Source organism: Monodelphis domestica, chromosome 1 (genome assembly GCF_027887165.1).
Source record: "Monodelphis domestica isolate mMonDom1 chromosome 1, mMonDom1.pri, whole genome shotgun sequence".
Lineage (NCBI taxonomy): Eukaryota > Metazoa > Chordata > Mammalia > Didelphimorphia > Didelphidae > Monodelphis > Monodelphis domestica.
In genome coordinates, this window is record NC_077227.1 from 128,691,145 (window position 1) to 128,709,478 (window position 18,334).

The 18,334-nt window shown below is 38.4% G+C and overlaps 1 protein-coding gene across 5 annotated transcripts in view; it reads left to right on the plus strand.

Moving 5' to 3' along the window:
• The window catches only part of NTRK3 (neurotrophic receptor tyrosine kinase 3), a 459,350-nt gene that overhangs the window by 276,320 nt on the left and 164,696 nt on the right, over positions 1-18,334 (plus strand). For all 5 annotated transcript variants that reach the window (XM_007479383.3, XM_007479384.3, XM_001364452.4 and 2 more), the window contains one exon: positions 1,643-1,831. In XM_007479383.3, coding sequence (XP_007479445.1) covers positions 1,643-1,831 — 189 coding nt within the window. The remainder of the gene's footprint in view (positions 1-1,642; positions 1,832-18,334) is intronic.

Here is an 18,334-nt window from a genome sequence, read left to right on the forward strand (position 1 = left end):
GATTAGTCTGGTATGACTTGTTCTTGATTAACTCATTCTTAGTTAAAATGATCACTAACTTCCCTTTCCTGGTATTTACAAGGCACATTATTAATCAATCAATCAATGATTGATCTTTTTAATAATGAAATCTAAAATCTTGCCAGAAATTGAAGTCAAGCTCATTAGAATTAAATGACTCCAACCTTTTCCTTTCAAAAATTAGAGTCTTTGCCTCTCTTTCTCCTACTCTCTCCATCTCCCTATGTCTCTTTCTTTGTCTTTCACACACAAATACACACACACACACACACACATCTCAAAAGAGACTGTGCAATTTTATTTATATCCACAAGTTTTCTCAGTACCTTTGGATATAGTTCATCACTGTTAACTGACAGACTCATAAAGGACAATTAGGTGTTCTCTTAATATTTTCCCACCTTTCTTAGTTTTCAATAGACTAATTATCTCTTTTTGTCTTATCATTTTTTTTTGTAGAAAAAACAAGTAAAATGGGAATTGAATATTTCTGCCTCCTTTTTTAGTGATTATTATTATATAGCTCACCTCTCAAAAGTTCTATCACTTCTTTGATTATTCTCTTGCCTCTAACATAAATGCCAAGTAAAACCCCACAAAAGGCCTTTTTGACTAATACAAGTCTTAGGTCATTTTACTTTTAGTATTCTGACATTGTTATTACAGGACCATACAATTCTTTTGCATTTTTCCTCAGGAACCTGTCCTTGATTGGGTATAAGTATATGGCTCGTTTTAAAAATAAAGAAGCAACTAGGAATAAGGGAAGGCAGACTGAGAAGACCTGGGTTCAAATTCCACCTCTGTAACTTACAGTTTGTGTGACTCTGTGAAAGACATTTAACCTCTCCATTTCATTTTACTCATCAGTTAAGAAAAGGGAGTTGGATTTGATGGCCTCTAAGGTCCCTCCCAATTACAAATTTATGATCCTATAAGAACTATGATTTTCATATCTGAATTGGTCAATAAGTCTGAGTTACCCTCCCTACCTTTTTATTTCCTTATCAGAATTGGTTTTTTTTGTTAATTGGAGAGCACTTTTCTGTAATGTATTTAGTTAAGAAAATTATTAGGGGAGTGAAGTACACTTCTCAGTATTTCATAACCATGGCATTTCTTTTAATGTAATATAACTTGATGGCTGCAGTAATGGTTTTTCATTTCTTATTGTGATATAGACTTCCTATTTCCTTGATTCTATTCCTCAGGTTGAGCCACTGTGAGCAATATCTGAGGATCAATAGAGACTTTTCACAGAGTCTTTCTGTCTTCAGACAAATGAGTAGTGTTATAATAGGGACAATGCTGTTTTTAGAGGCAGGAAAACCTGAGTTCAAATCCTTTGTGACCTTGGACAAATCATTTAATCTTTTTCAGCCTTGGTTTTCTATTAACCAGGAATAATAATAGCATCTACTTCTCAAGGTTGTTGTGAGGATCAAATGAAATAACATGGGTGGTACTTTGAAAACCTTAAAATGCTAGAAAAGTCTTAACTATTATTACTCTAGACACATGATATTTGGGGACAATGAGAAATGTACAACATATGAGTGGGGGGCAGGAGCCAGGGGCTAAGCCTTGACTGATGATCCTGTTTGTGTTATGACTTGGGCAGGTCCGGTGGCTGTAATCAGTGGTGAGGAGGATTCAGCTAGCCCGCTACACCATATAAACCATGGAATCACCACACCCTCGTCGCTGGACGCCGGGCCGGACACAGTGGTGATTGGCATGACTCGAATCCCTGTCATTGAGAACCCTCAGTACTTCCGACAGGGACATAACTGCCACAAACCGGACACATGTGAGTACATGGGTAGGAGGGTTCCCTTTTGGAGGGGGATGGGGCTAGTCTGGCCAAAGATCCAGGACTGGGGAATTCTTGAACTAGAAATTCATTCTTTGCCATCAACCACTTCCTGCCCACTTCCAAATAGGCTCTCCCTGCTTGGCTCTGGAACAGATGTGAGGAACAATCTCTGTTGTGTTCCAAGTCAGCAGGGGAAGAAAAGGTTCAAAGCACTGTGGAGGGAGGGCCTTACCTTCTGCTGCCTTCAGTAGCCTCCTGCCCTCCTGCCTGTCCCAGGGTGTACTCAGTAGTTTTCCCTAAGGTGATCTATTTCCTGAGACAGGTAAAGCTCAGAGGAGATTGAGGAGAGAGATCAGAGGCAAAGGATCTGTTCTAATGAGGAGAAGTGAAGAAGTAAGGGAAATCCTGGCTATGACCTGGTCTGTAGCCTTACAAAAGATGATTTATGTCAAGCCAGAGTGAAATGTTATGAGTATACAAGACTTGCAAAACTTGTGACTATGGTAGAAAAGAATGAATGGGAAGGAAGAAACATTCAAGGAAAAAACATTCTCTAGCTTCTCCTCACATTGAGAAAGAGTAGATTTTGAGTATGCTGCTGGCTGTGTTCAGTCACAAAATTAGCTATGTACATTGGTAGCCAAGGACTCCCAGAGTTCCTAGAATACCTTTGCTACTTCCCCAGTCTAGCTTAGAGGACTTAGTTCATTTTTCATCCCTTTGCATCTTCTCATCTTGCCTTGTTGGCCCCTTTCTTAGATACTTGGTCTTGCCTGAATGACTGATTTTCTAAGGTAGTATTTGTCCATCATGACTGCATCTCCTCTCCAGACTCACTTTGTACCCAGAAGATCCAAACTCCCATAGTTTTGCAGATGAAAAGGCTGGACATTTGACTGGAAAACCAAAACATCTGATGTTTCCCAAATCTTAACATTGCAGCTTATGGATCATAGAGTCTTGGAACTAGAAGAGAGTTTAATCCAAATGTCTTCTTTTACAGATGGGGAAACAGAGGCCCAGGGAGGTGAAGTGAGTTCCACTTCATTGCCCTGCTCCTCACATTCAGGGCTACTGATCTATCTTTCAACTATTTGATAATGAAAATATACTGCTATATGTCATGTGGTTTTTCTTTTTGCTTGAGCAGCCACCTAATTTCTCCTACACCTTAGCCATATCAATTTAGAAAAGAGGTTTATCCAGTGTTGCTGATGCCTATTCACTTTGAGATGACAGAAGATTGAGCATTTGGCAACTCTTCCCTAAATCTTTTCTCTGACTGATAAGGTTTCTAGTGAACTAGCTGAAAGAGACCAAGGAGTGGGCTTGGTCCAGCACTAGATAGCTGCATCCCCAAGCTGCTGCTGTTAAGACATATGATATTTCCCAATTCTAGGAAAGGGACTTGGAGCCTAAAACTTCATTTCAGTTAAGTGGAGGGAAACATGGGAGCAGAGTAGGAAAGAACTCATATTTTAGGCATGTTCTGTGATACAATGGAAATAATGGTGTAACTTTCGCTTGAATCCTTCTCCAGAGACTAATCTTGTTCTAGATAACTTCTAGTCCTTCTTGGGTATGAGGGGGAAAGTAGATTCCTCATGGGGTTGTTGGTACCCATGTGTCATTCTAAGGTTGATGATCATAAGGCTTCTGGGGAGGCAGCTGTCTTTGATCAGGGATTTGAGCACTATTGGGTTGGAGATGCTCACTTTAGCTAAGCCTCTGTGATCCGGTGGCAAAAATAATCTGATTATTATTTACAAAGTATTAAACACCAGTGATGAAACATGCTCTTTATGTAATGTGCACATTTCATCCTGAGACTCAGAGCTTATCGGCAAGTTGGGGTGGCAGGGAAGATCTTATGAGAATCATTGGCCTGAATGCTCCTTGCCAACAAGTAAAAAGATTATAGTGTTAGAACTAGTAGAGAACTTCAAGTTCCAACCATTTTCATCTTACAGATGTGGAAATTGAGGCATAAAAAAGTGAAATAATTTCTCAAAGGTCACACAATTTGTTAGTAGTAGATGTGAGATTTGAACCAAGGGCTCCTGATTGCAAATATGGTGCTCTCTCCACTAAGTTGTAAATGTATAGAGGACCATAGATGTAATACCATCTCTGTAACGTCTGCATTTTAGGAAAACTCTAAACATCTAAACTTCTAAAAGGAAAAAAAAGGTCTTATCTGCTGGAGATCTGTTTATTTTTTATTTTATTTTATTTTTTTTGCTTATCAGGTGCTTCCAGAATTATTTGTATGGAGATTCATATTATAAAATTGGCATTGAGGCTCATGCAGGGGAAAGATAGATTTTTAGCCTGAGCAGGGCATAAAGTTGAGGGGAGGCGAATGTTATCAGAAGGGTAGAGTAATATGGCTGTAGATTGTTGAATAACCTAGTTTTGGGAAATTCCTGAGGGAAATGACACATTTTGTCCTGTGGAAGGATATGGGATAGTTCCCAGTTTTCCCTGAAAACATGTGTGGTATACAAAGCAACACACGGGAGCAGTGTAGCCAGACTTGGCTAATCTTCTTCCCTCTGTTAATCCAATGGATGATTTATAAGCACATTGATGGGAGCACCCCACTTCTCATCCGAGATTTACTAGCTGAGACAGCAGCAAGAGCTCTGATTACAAAGACTTGATCAGTCTCCGAGAATAGACTCCAGGACAAATCCTAGGGTGCAATGAGACACTATCATAAATAATTAAATCCAAATGTTTCTTGGCAGATAAATCAGTGAAAGACATTTTGTGATGCTACAGACCAGACTACAATCCCTCCTTTTGGAGGAGTGGTGAGGGAAGGAGGGGCGGGTTAGAGAAGAGGAATGCTCATTTTGTGGATCCCCAGGGGTCTCACAATATGATTCTACAAACATATCAATTTAATCAGCATATTATAGGCAAGACATTCTGTGAGGCACTGGGGAATACAAAGATGAATAATAATGACAACAATAATAATAATGATAATAGCTTACATCTATATAACACTTTATGCTTGAAAACATTTTCATGCACTTCCTCTGTTTGGGGAAGGCACAGCCCCTGCCCTCAAGGAGCTATTCGTATCCTAAGCATGGTAACTCTGGAAGGAATGGAAGGAAAAAAGGCCCTTGTGCCAAGCATCATTATTTGTTGAAGACATAGCAACTGAACGTCCTCAGTGTTGAGTGGATCTAGAATGGAAGTTCTTTCCTTTACTATGTTTTCATTAGAAATGATCTCACACATACTAGGCACCTGACAAAAGTCTGTTGAATTGATTGCAGAATCCCTTACCAATATAATTTGTATGCTTGATATTTTATCTGGTTCTTACTTCTTATGCCTTTAATTGGATTCCTATTTTTTTCATTCTATATTTACTTAAGCATGCCCAGTTACTATTGAAAAAGTGTTCTTATGCTTTGGAATGGGATATGGGCTAGCCATGTGTGTCTCTAAAGTATATGATTGCCAAATCAAGGCTTTCTTCCCTGCCCCTTCTCCCTAAGCCCTAGTCCATGGCAGCAACCAAAGAATAAAGATAATTTATATTTGGAGTGGGTCCTAGAGGTCATCTAGTCTAATTCTTACCTGAAGTATGAATCCTTTCTATGATATCACTTGAAATAGTCAACTAACTTTTGCTTGAAAGATCTTTAGCAATAGGGATCTTACTTCCTTTAGAGGTAGTCCATTAATTCCAACTTGTTAAGAAATTTCTCCTCATATTGAGCTAAAATATGTTTCCCCATAAATTATAATCTTTCATCCTAATTCTTCATTTTGGAGCCAAGCCAAATATCTAATCCTTTGATTTCATATGCAATATAGCTATACAACTTAAGACTAGAGGCATTGGGTTGATCTCTAAAGGATAAAGCAGTGGATTTTTAGTCTAGAATCAGTGATGACAAACCTTTTAGAGGGGTGGGTGATGTCCTCAGGCCCATGCAGAGAAGGGGAGGGGAGCAGCCCAGCTTTCTAGCAATGAACTCTGGTGAACTCTGTGCTCGGCTGACAGCAGGCATGCCCACAGAGAGGGCTCTGAGTACCCCCTCTGGCATAGGTGCCATAGGTTCACCACCATGGGCTAGATCATGTATAGGGGAGACTAAATCCCACATTTTGCTCCATTGTGGCTGTTCTGAGTTCAAGTATACCCATCTTCATATGAGATCTCTCTTCCTGTCATGGTTTAGCCTTTGATACAGCTCAAGAATCCTCATATTCAACATTTGTCAATTCCTAGGGTGTACTCTCCTTAGTGGTTATTCCAATCCTTCTCCATTCTTCTTAAGCCCTCAAATTTGATGTCTTCAAGTTTTATTTTCAGCAAATATCCTGGCTTTTGTTGAGAAAATTGAGACCATTTGGTGTGAATTCCTTAATATTTCCTTCTTTTAGCTTCAGAGTATCTCTCTACATTTTTTCTCTCATCCTTCCCTCTCTTTTTCAAAGCTAATTCCATTTCTCTATCTCTTTCTAATAATAACAATGGCTACTATATATATATATACATATATATACATATAATTTTAAAATTTGCAAAGTTTTCATAAATATTTTTACTTTACGGTCACAAGAAACCCAAGAGGTAGCTGTTATTATTATCCATCTCATAGATGAGGAAAATGAGGCTGACAGCAATGAAGTGATTTTCCCCAAGGTTATATAGCTAGTTAGCAGCCAAGATCAGATTTGAACTTGTCTTCCTGACTTCAGATCTAGTGCATTATCCATTATACCTCATAATAACCTCTTTATAGCATCTTGAACCTCTCCTTCTCCACTGGTTCCTTATTCCAATTCCTTTAAGAATGCATAGGGCTTCCTACTCTGTCCTTCCTCCAGGTCTATTGATGATCTTATCCTCTCAAGATTATATTTTATTTTCTTTTTCATTCATTTCCAGCCTTTTGAAGTGTATACACACACCTGTTTCTTTATCATTTATTTCTTCCTTGGCCTTTTGTCATATGGCTTACAATCCTTTTATTTGTTTAAATTTGCTTTCTCAAATCACCATTGTTGATCTAACTGGTAAATTCAGTACCTTTTTTTTAGACTGCATTCTCTTTCAAATTTCTGCATAGTTTAATATTTTTGGCCACCTAACCCTTTCAAATTTTCTTCTTTCTTGCCCTTTGTTAAACACACCTCCTCTGTGTTACTTCTGCATGTTTTAAAAAATATTTCTGCAAAATATTACCAATTTCTTGCTTGCTTTCCTTCCTTTCCTCTTCCCCATTTTGGAACTCCTCTCCCTTTATAAATCATGTTTATCCTTTAAGGCTCAACACAATTTCTTTCTCCTTCATTGAAGATTTTCCTGACTATTTCAACTTACTCCTTCCCATGAACTTCATGAAATATACTATATCTATCACTTATCTGTCACATAATCATATACTGTTCTGTGACATCTCTATTTTTCATTTTTTTAAAACTCTAGTACTTCCATTTAATATTCATGGATGTTAATATGATTCTCAAACTAGTCTGTATACTTCTTATCAATAGATACCTTTGTGTATCACTTTTTCTTTATATTCCCTACTAGACTCTTAAGTTCCTGGAGGCTAGGAACTATTTTTGCCTTTATTTAAGCCTCAGCACTTAACCTAATGCCTGGTACATTAAAAATACTTTCTAAATTCTTATTGCCTCACTGGCTTATTATCTCCCAATAGCCCATAGCACAAAACTATGAGTGTAGAAGGTGCTCAGTAAATATCAGTGAATGAATGGTGAGTGCCACTCATTATTGGGATATCACCTCACTGACATATTCTGGAAATGCTATCTAGAAAAGAAATGGCTAGTTGCTCCCAATAGGAAAGACTACAGAAGGTGGAAATGTTAATATTCTAATGGGGAAAAAAATAAACTGACTCCACAGCCACACTATTACAACTCCTGAATATTCACTGGCATGGTTGTTCTACCCTTTCCCCCTCTTTGTTTCTTATCTTCAGAAATTCCTCTTTTGTTGAGGTGCTACACTCTGGAGGATCCAGATCCCTTTGTTTTCTTAAATCCTTACTCACTTTTTACCCTTCTCCTGCCCCAAATCTTCTCGCCTCTGTTGATTATCAATCTTCTTAAAGCAGGATGGGTAGAAGATAGAATTGCCTATCAGTAATTTGAGGGGAAATGGAAGGGAGGGAGGGAGGGCGATAAATTTGATCATATAACTTGGGAAAACTTGTGTGGAAATTTGTTATTACATTTAATTGGTAAAAATAAAATTGGCAAAAAATAAAAATTAAAAAAAATGAGGAGGCTGAACTCAAAAAAACAAAAAAGCATGATGGGTAGACTGAAGATTTTGAGATTGATGATATTTATCACAATTGTTCTATGACTAGTACCAGTATTTCCTGAAAGACCAACCTCTTTACTCCTACTTCTAGGTCTCTCCCTGTGTCAAGCAAGGAACTTAGTCGGCCCTAGATCCTGCTTTTTCTGGAGAAGGAATAATTAATACCAGTTTCCCCGCCACAGTGGGGAAACAGGAGTCTATATGCTTAATGCCGTATTAATAGTACATTGGCATGATATAGATTTCTGTCACCCTTTATACTAACAAACATCACTTAGTGTGGGGTAATGACGGATGTTTATTCCCAGCCACTTAGTTCAGCATAATGGACTCATAGATGAAATATGGAAAACCAGCTCCCTTGTCTCTGATGTTGTGGCCCCTCCCTGCAGCAGCTGCTGATACTGCAGCATTACCCACCTGGTATCTCTCGAGCAGAAGGCCCTGACTTGTGTGAATGGAGACCTGGGCAGCTGGTGCTCAGAATTTGGGTTGGGATTCTCCCAATTTGGGCAAATTGGAGATGAGGGAGGAAGAAAGGAAGGTGTGTGGTGTGTGGTATATGCAGCAAGGACATTAGTTCTTCATTGTCGCTTTGAGGATTTGGGCTTGGCTGAGCCTAAAAAGGGTAAGGAAAATATGAACAGTGCATAAATTGAGAGTTTATGATATATTTTCACATGGATACTCTCAGAGTGGCCCTATGAATAGGTGGTTGCATGTAGTTTGTGATCTCAGGGGACCTGAAAAAGGCTCTTCCTTTTCCTGTCATGAGGCTTCAAATTCTTTCATTACAGGTTCATTCTTTTGGGACTAAGATAATAACAGCATCAGTAATAACAACTTTATAGATCACTTACAAGCCATTGATACTTAAGGTGTTTTTTTTTTTTAATGAGGTCAATCAAGCACTTATTAAGTGCATACTATATACCACGTCTGTGGTAGACACTGAAGATACAAAGACAACTGAAACATTTCCTGCACTCAAATGCAGGAGACAATTAAAATGCCATAGACAATGTGTATGTGTAGGAACAAGGCATATAGAATACAGATACAACATAACTTTAGAGGGCAAGACATTTTTGTGTTTAAGGAATCAGGTTATGAAGAGCTTTAAACACCTTATTGAAGTATTTTACTTTAGAAATAATAGAGAGCCACTGAAGGTTATTGAGTGGAAAAATCATTGCTAGGCTTATATATTAGGAAAATCATACCAGTAGTTACATGAAAACTAGATTGTTGCATCGCCAGAGGTGAGGATAATATTTGATTTATATTCATTCTTGCCCAGTGGGCACTTCCCATGTTCTCACTGACAAGAAGTCCTTAAGAGGCACAAAAAGTTTGTGTGGAACACAGTTATTTTTGGTTGTTGTTGTTGTTCTCCTCTGGGTTCTCTTGGATGCACTGACTATTTCTCTTTTGTGGGAAGGATATTATCCTCCAGGAGGCATGAGTGCCTTGGAAATTGTGACTTCAAGTCTTGATGTCCTCATTCTATGAAACTAAAGCTCTAAGACAGGTCAGAGACAGGGTGGTACAGGGAGCTGGGTCCAGGGTAAGAGAGCATGATGGACATTGGAGTCAGAGGACTTGGGTTCAAATCTGCTATTTGCTGTTTACTACCAGTATAACCTTGGACAAGTCACTTATATTTTCTGCATCTCGGTTTACTAATTTGTAAAATGAGTGTTGAAATAAAAAACCAAATTGGTGAATCTGTGACCATATTCTGAATTTCTCAGCTACTAACTAGATATTGAATTTTGAACTGGTCGTGATTTTTGCTTTCCCTCAATTCCTGATGCATTTTTCTAATCTTCTTCCTGGATTTCTTTCCTGCCACCAGGAAAGTATACTACAAAACTATTGTTTCCCTTAAGTTATCCTGAACATTTTGAGACCCTAGAAATTATTGATAGAGTCTGCCATTAGAGAGCCTGACAGTGGAGTCCTTTGAAGGAGTTGGATTCCCTGTGTTCTGCAGAATATGTCCTGGTCACTTTCCCCTGCTTCAAGTCCTTGAGCCAGAATGTTCTTCCTGTAGGTTCTTATTGACCTCATTTGTTTCCATGCTTCACTGACATAATCACATATTCAGAGTTAGTAACTGCATACAGTCATGCTAATTAAGTAATTAGGTATAATTATGCTCACTGTAAATACATGGTAATTGGCTAAAAATGTACTTCAAGGGGAAAGCTTATGTAGGGAATCCTAAGGGGGGTACCTGTATCATTGCAGCAGACCCTCCAGTAGATGTGCTATTATTTCAGCCTGTGACGGGGCCCAGGAAGAGGTTGTGCTCCAGGGTTAGAAGTGAATGAGGAATATGAAGCATCGAATTGAGAGAATTCTTGTTCTTAGTTCCAGGGACTTGGAGGCTGAGTAAATGCCCATGGTGGTTTAGTGGAAGATATATAAGATCTGATTATGTTAAGCTGATTTCAAATGTCAGCCCTGTTACTTGCTAATGGTGTGACCTTGGACAAGTCTCTTTCTCACTGAATCTATTTTCTCATTTACAGAATAAAGGGGTTGGACTAGATGTTGGCAAAGACTTCTTTCAGCTTTAAGTCTTATGATCTGAGTGTGTTTTTGGCTCAGTCCTGACAAGAAATCATTGCCTTTTTGCCTCAGACACCTAAGGTTATAAGTTTGAGTTTCTCCTTTCTCCACTGGGTCAGAAAGGAGAGAGGGCCCAACAGTGGAGGCAGTAGATACCTCTTAATGCAAGTAGGATGCCTTACCAGGACCATTTTTATAGCATCACTTAAGATGGTTCTTTTGCCTTCAGTTTTATCTGAGACATTTAAGCCTTGCTTGGAATGTAAATTTGTCAAGGGCAGGGACTTACTTTGTATTTCTAATGCTTAGTACAGTGCTGGGAATAGAGTAGGCATCAAATAAATCCTTCCTTAATTGGATTGAGTTGAATTATTTTCTTGACTCAGAAGACTTTAGTCACTGAACTATAGCAAAGAGGCCTTAGATATTCTGTTACCCAGAAAAGCTAAGTAACTCAGTGAATAGAGAGCCAGTATTAAAGATGGGAGGTCCTGGGTTCAGATTTGGCCTCAGACACTTCCTGGCTGTGTGATCCTGGGCAATCACTTAACTTCCATAACCTAGCCCTTACTGCTATTCTGCCTTGGAACCAATACACAGTACTGATTCTAAGATAGAAAGTAAGGGTTAAAAAAAAGAAATTTTGTTACTTGTTTGGGAACTATTCTTCACATACAGAAGTTAAGAGTTTAAGCATTCTTTAATGGCTGGGAGGGAAAAAAGGGAGGGAGTTAACTGGGTATTTTAATGTAACAAACAAATAAGTTTAATTTTTTTTAAAGAGTCTAAGCACTAAGCCATTTTTAGGGAAATAACAAAGGTTCTGAGAAACATTAGATGTTCTTAGATGCCCCTAAGGCATGTATGATTGGGCATTTGGTGTATCTTTTCTCCACTGCAGTGTATTCAGATAGGATGCTTTTTGTAAGGCATATGTGAAGTTGAGTCTAGATATAGTCCCTAATGTTAGTTAAGTACCAATGAGGACAGCAAGACTCCAGGGCAGTAGTTCTGGAGAAGGAAGGGTTAAACCCTCAATGATGCAGTTTCTGGCCGAGGTGACAAGGTGTTTGGGGAATGGATGGCCAGAATGTGAAGTGAAATCTAAGGCATAAAGTCTAAGGTTCTTTCACTCTAAGGAAAGATGGCTTCCCTTGTTCTAGAAATCCAAATCTATTCAGCAGATATGTTTTGTATGTTTATTGCATACAAAATACTATGCTGTACTCTGAGGGAGCTGCAATGATAGAGCACATATGGTTACTGCTCAAGAAGCTAGTGCCTCTTTCTGCCACTGTTCCTTTCCTCTGACCTAGTTAGAGAAGTATTTGTTTTCTCAACCCCAGTGGGCAGCATGGTGGTGGTGAAGGCGTGTTTAGAAGCATAGACTTTGAAAGCTGGAAGAGTGTACTTCATACTTTTAGCAAATGAGAAAGTAGGCTTCCTAAAGGGGAAAATAATTTGTCCTTCTAGTAGTTATCAGCAGAGTTGGGACTAATACCCAGATTTTCTTACTCTGCTTTTTTAGGGCCATAGAAGTATTGGAGCTCAAAGGACTTCTAGAGGTCATCTATTCTAATCCCTTCTTTTTAAATCTGAAGAAATGGAAACCAGTGAGGTTAGGAGACTTGCTCAAGGTTAAGTAGCTATTTAGGGGCTTGCTTTATTTTTTCTGTTGTGCTATTCTTTTCCAAGGAAGTGGAACAGCATCTATAACTCTCTAGGTCCAGGAGAGGATGGTGTCAAGACAATGAACTGGACCTCTGTTTGTATGAAATCCAGTTTCATTAGAAAGTATATTGTTAGATTATTTTTTAGTCAATCCTCAATCCTGACATGGATCTGCTTGCTATGGGAAACAGACTTGAGTTTACAAAAGAAATCATCATCTATAGATCACTGGGGAACTTAAGTGAAGAAAAGAATATGTGTACAACTACCTCTTTCTCCCAGCCCTCAAGAAATGCCTTTTCTTCTTGGTGATCCAGAGCCTCTAAAATATTTTTAACCAACATAGCAATATGTTAGTTGATAGGGAATGGTCAATGTGGTTGATGAGGAAGATCACAACCAATTTCTTTTTTGGATGATGGATCATGGGACACTCTCCCTAGTTTTTATTGTCTACCACTTTGGCACATTCTCAGCTAAAAATAGCAATGTCAGCAGACACCCAGACTCATCTGCTGTTGGACCAAGCTATTCTTAGAATCCTAGAAGACTTAGAAAGCTGAAAGGTACTGTAGAGGTCATTTAGTTCATGTTTTATACAAGTAAGCATTATTTAATCCAAGTATTATCATCTCCATTTTAGGAGATTGAGTCCTACAGATGTTAAACTTGTTAGATGTTAGACAGCTACTTAGTGACACACACTAATCTCCTTGCATGTCTTCATATACTTGTATGGATAATAACCAACATATCCATTGCTTACATATCTATATGCATACTAAGGTTCATGCTTGTTTTCTATTATATTCCAAACATCGCTCATTCAGAGTCATCTGTATAGATTTATAGATAGATTTGTATAGATCTATACTCTAAATATTTTCCTCCCACCCTCCTTTCCTTCCTTCCTTCCTTCCTTCCTTCCTTCCTTCCTTCCTTCCTTCCTTCCTTCCTTCCTTCCTTCCTTCCTTCCTTCCTTCTTCCCTTCCCCCTTTCTTTTTTCTCAAATATGTGCCTAGTCTTTACTTTGAAAGCTAACTAGTCTACCTCAAGTGGAGTTATACTTACTAACCCACAACATGATATAATGGCAAAGGCCTTAAAATTACAGTCATATAATATCATAAAATCCTTGGAATTGGATGAGACCATATGAATAATTTCATTCAATTCTGGCATGTTATGGGTGAAGAGACTGAGGGCCCAAAAGGTTAAGTGATTTACTCAAAATCATACAGGTAAAGGATTTAAATCTGTGGTTTTCCTTATTATTGTATGCCTCTGGTTAAATCTCATATTTATTGAGTTTGTTTTCTCATCATTAAAATGGATATGATACCATTTGCTGTAACTAACATATAGACTACTAGGAAGATTGTAATAAATTGTCCATTTGAAACTTTGTAAAATACTATATGAATGTAAAGTGTTATAATTATTAGATCAGTTTTGGAAGGCCCATTTGTCCTCTCTTTCAATCAGTAACTATTTCTTTAAGGTAAATCAAACAACATGCATTTATGAAACACTGTCTGAGGCATAGGGGATATAAATACAAATTAATTTCTAATCACAAGGAGATTATATTCTAATGAAAACTGATTCCCTCCTGAGAATGACAAGCTGACTTTTTTTTTTGCTAATAGCTGGTAAATTGTGCTAATTTGTAAGGCTGTACTTTTTCATTTTTATTGCTATCTTTTGTTGTATTTTTTATATCATATTAATTTCAGAATATATATACTATATATAGGTATAGACTCTTCCCTCTCCTTCTAACTCTAATCCAGAGAGACATTTTATGACAAAGAATAAAAAAGAAAAGGGGGCAGCTGGGTAGCTCAGTGGATTAAGAGTCAGGCCTAGAGACAGGAAGTCCTAGGTTCAAATCTGGCCTCAGCCACTTCCTAGCTGTGTGACCCTGGGCAAGTCACTTAACTCCCATTGCCTAGCCCTTACCACTCTTCTGCCTTGGAGCCAATACACAGTATTGATTCCAAGATGGAAGGTAAGGGTTTTAAAAAAAAAGAAGAAAAAAGAAAGGAAGAAAAAAATTCAACAAAAAACACCAATGCATTAACCACATCTGACAGTATATATAGAATTCTAAACCCATAGTACCCCCAACTCTGCAAAGAAGGGAGGAATATTGAAGACTATTTTTAAGATTTTCAAGAGACAGTTTGGGAAAATAAGTATAACATAAGTATGGAAGCAAGGCAACCTCATTTCAAGTCTTGCCCTCATACAATCTGGATGTGAAACTAAAGGCAAATCACTTAACTCTTTAATGTCTCAAGCAAAGGTAAAGATTATAAATCTCAAACGAGTAGTTGATCCGTTTCATTGATCATATAGGAGTTTTTATAACAAGAGTTCACCAAATGAAATCATGGAGAGAAATCACCACCACCACAAAAATGAAACACATTGTCATGACTATCTTTATTTTCATACCCTTTGGAGGTTCAGTAAATATTCTTGGTAAACTGAGTGAATTCCTGTTTTCAAGCCTTTGGATAGAACTAATCTTTCTTCCTGTGGATTACTCACATCCTATGTGTTGTCATTGGCTATTGACTATCTCTATTTGTTCTACCACGGTTCCCAAAGCCTTCCATAGTCTCCCATTCCCACAAAATACCCTTTCCTTTTGGAACAGTAAAGGTTAATTTTCAGACTTTTTCCTTTTCAAATAGTTCTATCCTGAGTTCAATCCATAAAGAATCTTAGAATTCAACAACAACCTCCAATGTTTTTCAGAAACATTTAATATTTGCTTGTCTGTGAATTAGAGAAGGCATCAGCTGCTCGAGGGCCCCTAGTGAGTGGCTCTAGGGTAGCCTCGATCTTCAAGGAGTAATACTTCAGGTCTCATTAGGTAGACCTCACACAGAGGGTATTGACAGAAGACTGTAAGTTGGTTACTCATATTGAAATGGTTATTTAGATGCTATGAAGACTCACCTTGGAGAGAACAGACCAAAGTCTGGAGGAATTCTTCAGAATCTTCCTGAGCCTGCCATAGCAGAGATTCTATTAGCAGCAGCAGGGCTAGATAGGGGATGACAAAAGAGACTGAGGGCACAATACTAGCAATTGCTAAATTTGGAGTCATGAGATAATAGGATTCTAGATATAGAGATGGTAGGGAATTTAGAAGTCATTTTGTTCAGCCCTCTCATATTATAGATGAGAAAATTCACCCTGGCCTTATCTCTTATGCATATTCCCTTGCCTGACTCTCTCACTAGTATTCCAGGTTCTATTAAACCATATGGTCTTATAGGAATTTAATGGGCCTGATTTTGAATCTAACCTTCTCTACCACTTATTAACTGTGTGACTTTGGACAACTCACTTCTTTTTTCTAAGTCTCAGTTTCCTTATTTTAAAAATGTCAAACTCATCTAGAAACAGGAGTCACTAAATCAGTCATAAGGATTCCTATGGCCACATAATGACTTAGTTTTAAGGTGTAATATTATCTATGGGTTTTTGTTTTGTTTTGAGTATTTTTATTTATTTTATTTAATATTGCCCAATTGCATTTTAATCTGTTTTGGCCCATACTCAGAAGTGATATGGGCCAAATGCAGCCTGAAGGCTCCATGTTTGATACCTCTGGGCTTGACTACCTCTTTAGTATCTCTCCTTTAAGTTTATGATCTTTATTTTTAAGTGTATAAAGACCAGACATACCCATAGGTGAAGGGACAAATTAACAAGGGATGATCCAGCAGCAAGTGATTGGAAGAGGTGTAAGCAAAATGTATAAGTCTGATAGGTCAGGTGGAGCAGGGTCTTGGGGAAGTACAGCAATAGGTAACAACAGGTGGAAGTCTTTACAGACAGGCAAGGTGAATGATATCAAGAATGTCTGATATGAGAAACTCCAGCTTTAGACTTGAGGTCTGGAGTTTGAGGGCAGAGTGTCAACCTTCCTCCGGGGTAGCTGACATGTAATGGTAATTAGAAATATTATTGGATCTTTGGGAAAACTACCTATGAGAGCAAGAGTGGGTATGTTCCAAAAAAGAAAGAAAAGGCCACGAGAGAGTGACAACCCATATTTCTCAGGTATGCCAGATCTGAGGGGCTGGAAACTGGAACGAGGGGTTTAAAATTTTTGTGAAGTGACTGCAATTTAACTTATGGAAGACCCCTATCCCACCTCAACTTTTACCAAGGGGATGAAAGTTTGCTATTTTTACCTTGCTTGAATATGCAGGACCATGAACCCTCTTTGAGTGTCTGAAACTATGAAATAGATACAAGAAATGCCATCTATAACAATGGAAGAGCAAGGCAATCCAATAATGCCAGATAAACTAGTTTTTTAGTAAGAGAACAAGATAGGAGCATAAACATGAGGGATAATACAGGAACACAATTGCTGAAAATGGACAAAAGGTGGAGGCTTGACCAAGCTAAGAGTCTCATTATTAGAAGAAAACTGTGAAGACAGAGTGCAGTTCAGACTGACTTGATACTGTCCTACTGAGTTGCTGACTTTTTCACTTAGTTGTCTTTAAATTTCCTTAAACAGAGTTGGCCTCATCCCAGATTGTAGGGAAGTACTGAACCCACAGGTGAGATTGTATCCCTATTTTCAAAGATGACAAGGATAGAGAATAGGGAACCCAACAGATATGTAATAAGGCAAAGTCTTTTCTGTTGGCTGAATAGCTGAATTTGTCACTAAGATCATGGCAGTGTTCCTCAACCAGACACTGCATTAGCCTCCAACCCGAGTCCTAGAATTGCTGGTGATGCAGCAACTCATCCCTTTGGATTTTGCTGAGTCGGAGAGCTCTGGTGCCAGTGGTAATGAAGAAGTGTTGGGACTAAACTCCTAATGGCTCATTGATTGGTTGAATTATGCTCAGTGTAATACTGAAAATAGATTTTAAATATGTGTTTGGGGATTTGTGGGGATTTGTTACTTAGGGGCTTTAACTCTTTTGCAGCTGGTCTGACAAACACATTAAAGAGCTTCTCTAAAAGGCTCCATCCTTCCCAGAATGGCAGCTTGGTGGGGTCAGAGCCAGGGCATTTTCTACAAGGGGGAACTTGTCAAGCAGAAGAGAGAGGTCTTCTGGGAGAATGCATTGCCCAAATTGGTTTCTGTATGACCCTTTCTATTCTTTATATGGGCTGGAGCCAGAAATAGAATGATTTCCTTTTATAGCAGGTTTTTTCCTAAGGCCCAAAAGAGCAAATGACACTCGACTTAGGTCTTCAGGTTGTCCTTTGGAATTGACTGCTGTTTGGGGGGAAAACTAAGAGCCTCAACTGATCTTAAAGTTTTCTGTCAACTTTCATTGTCAGCATTTTAGTCAGTCAGCACCTATTGATTCAACCTCCCCAAATTCAAGACCTGGGGGAGAACTATTTTACCCAGATTTCAGCCAGGTTTTCAATATTGCTTACCATCATAAGACCATGATCTCATCATTTCCTATGGGTTCAACTATGACTTTTATGCAGATGATTCCCTGATCAATGGTCTTAGACTCGGCACTCCTGAATTTTAGCCCTGCATTCACCAGCAGTCTACTATTTATCTCCAACTAAATGCCCTAGAAATCTCAAATTTAACATGTGCAAAACAGAAGTCACTCTATAGATTGTCCTGTACAGCAATAGTGTCAAACTCAAATAGAAACAGGGGCCACTAAACCCTACATAAGGATCCCTGTGGGTCACATATTAACTTAGTTTTAAAATGTATATTTTGTTGTATTTTTATTTATTTTGTTAAATATTGCCCAATTGCATTTTAATTGGGTTCAATTCATCCTTGGAGTGTGATAGGTTGCATGTGGCCTGCGGGCTATGTGTTTGATACCTCTCCTGCATAGTATTATAGTATGCCATTAAATAGACTTTGTGGTATACTTAATGCTGTGCAG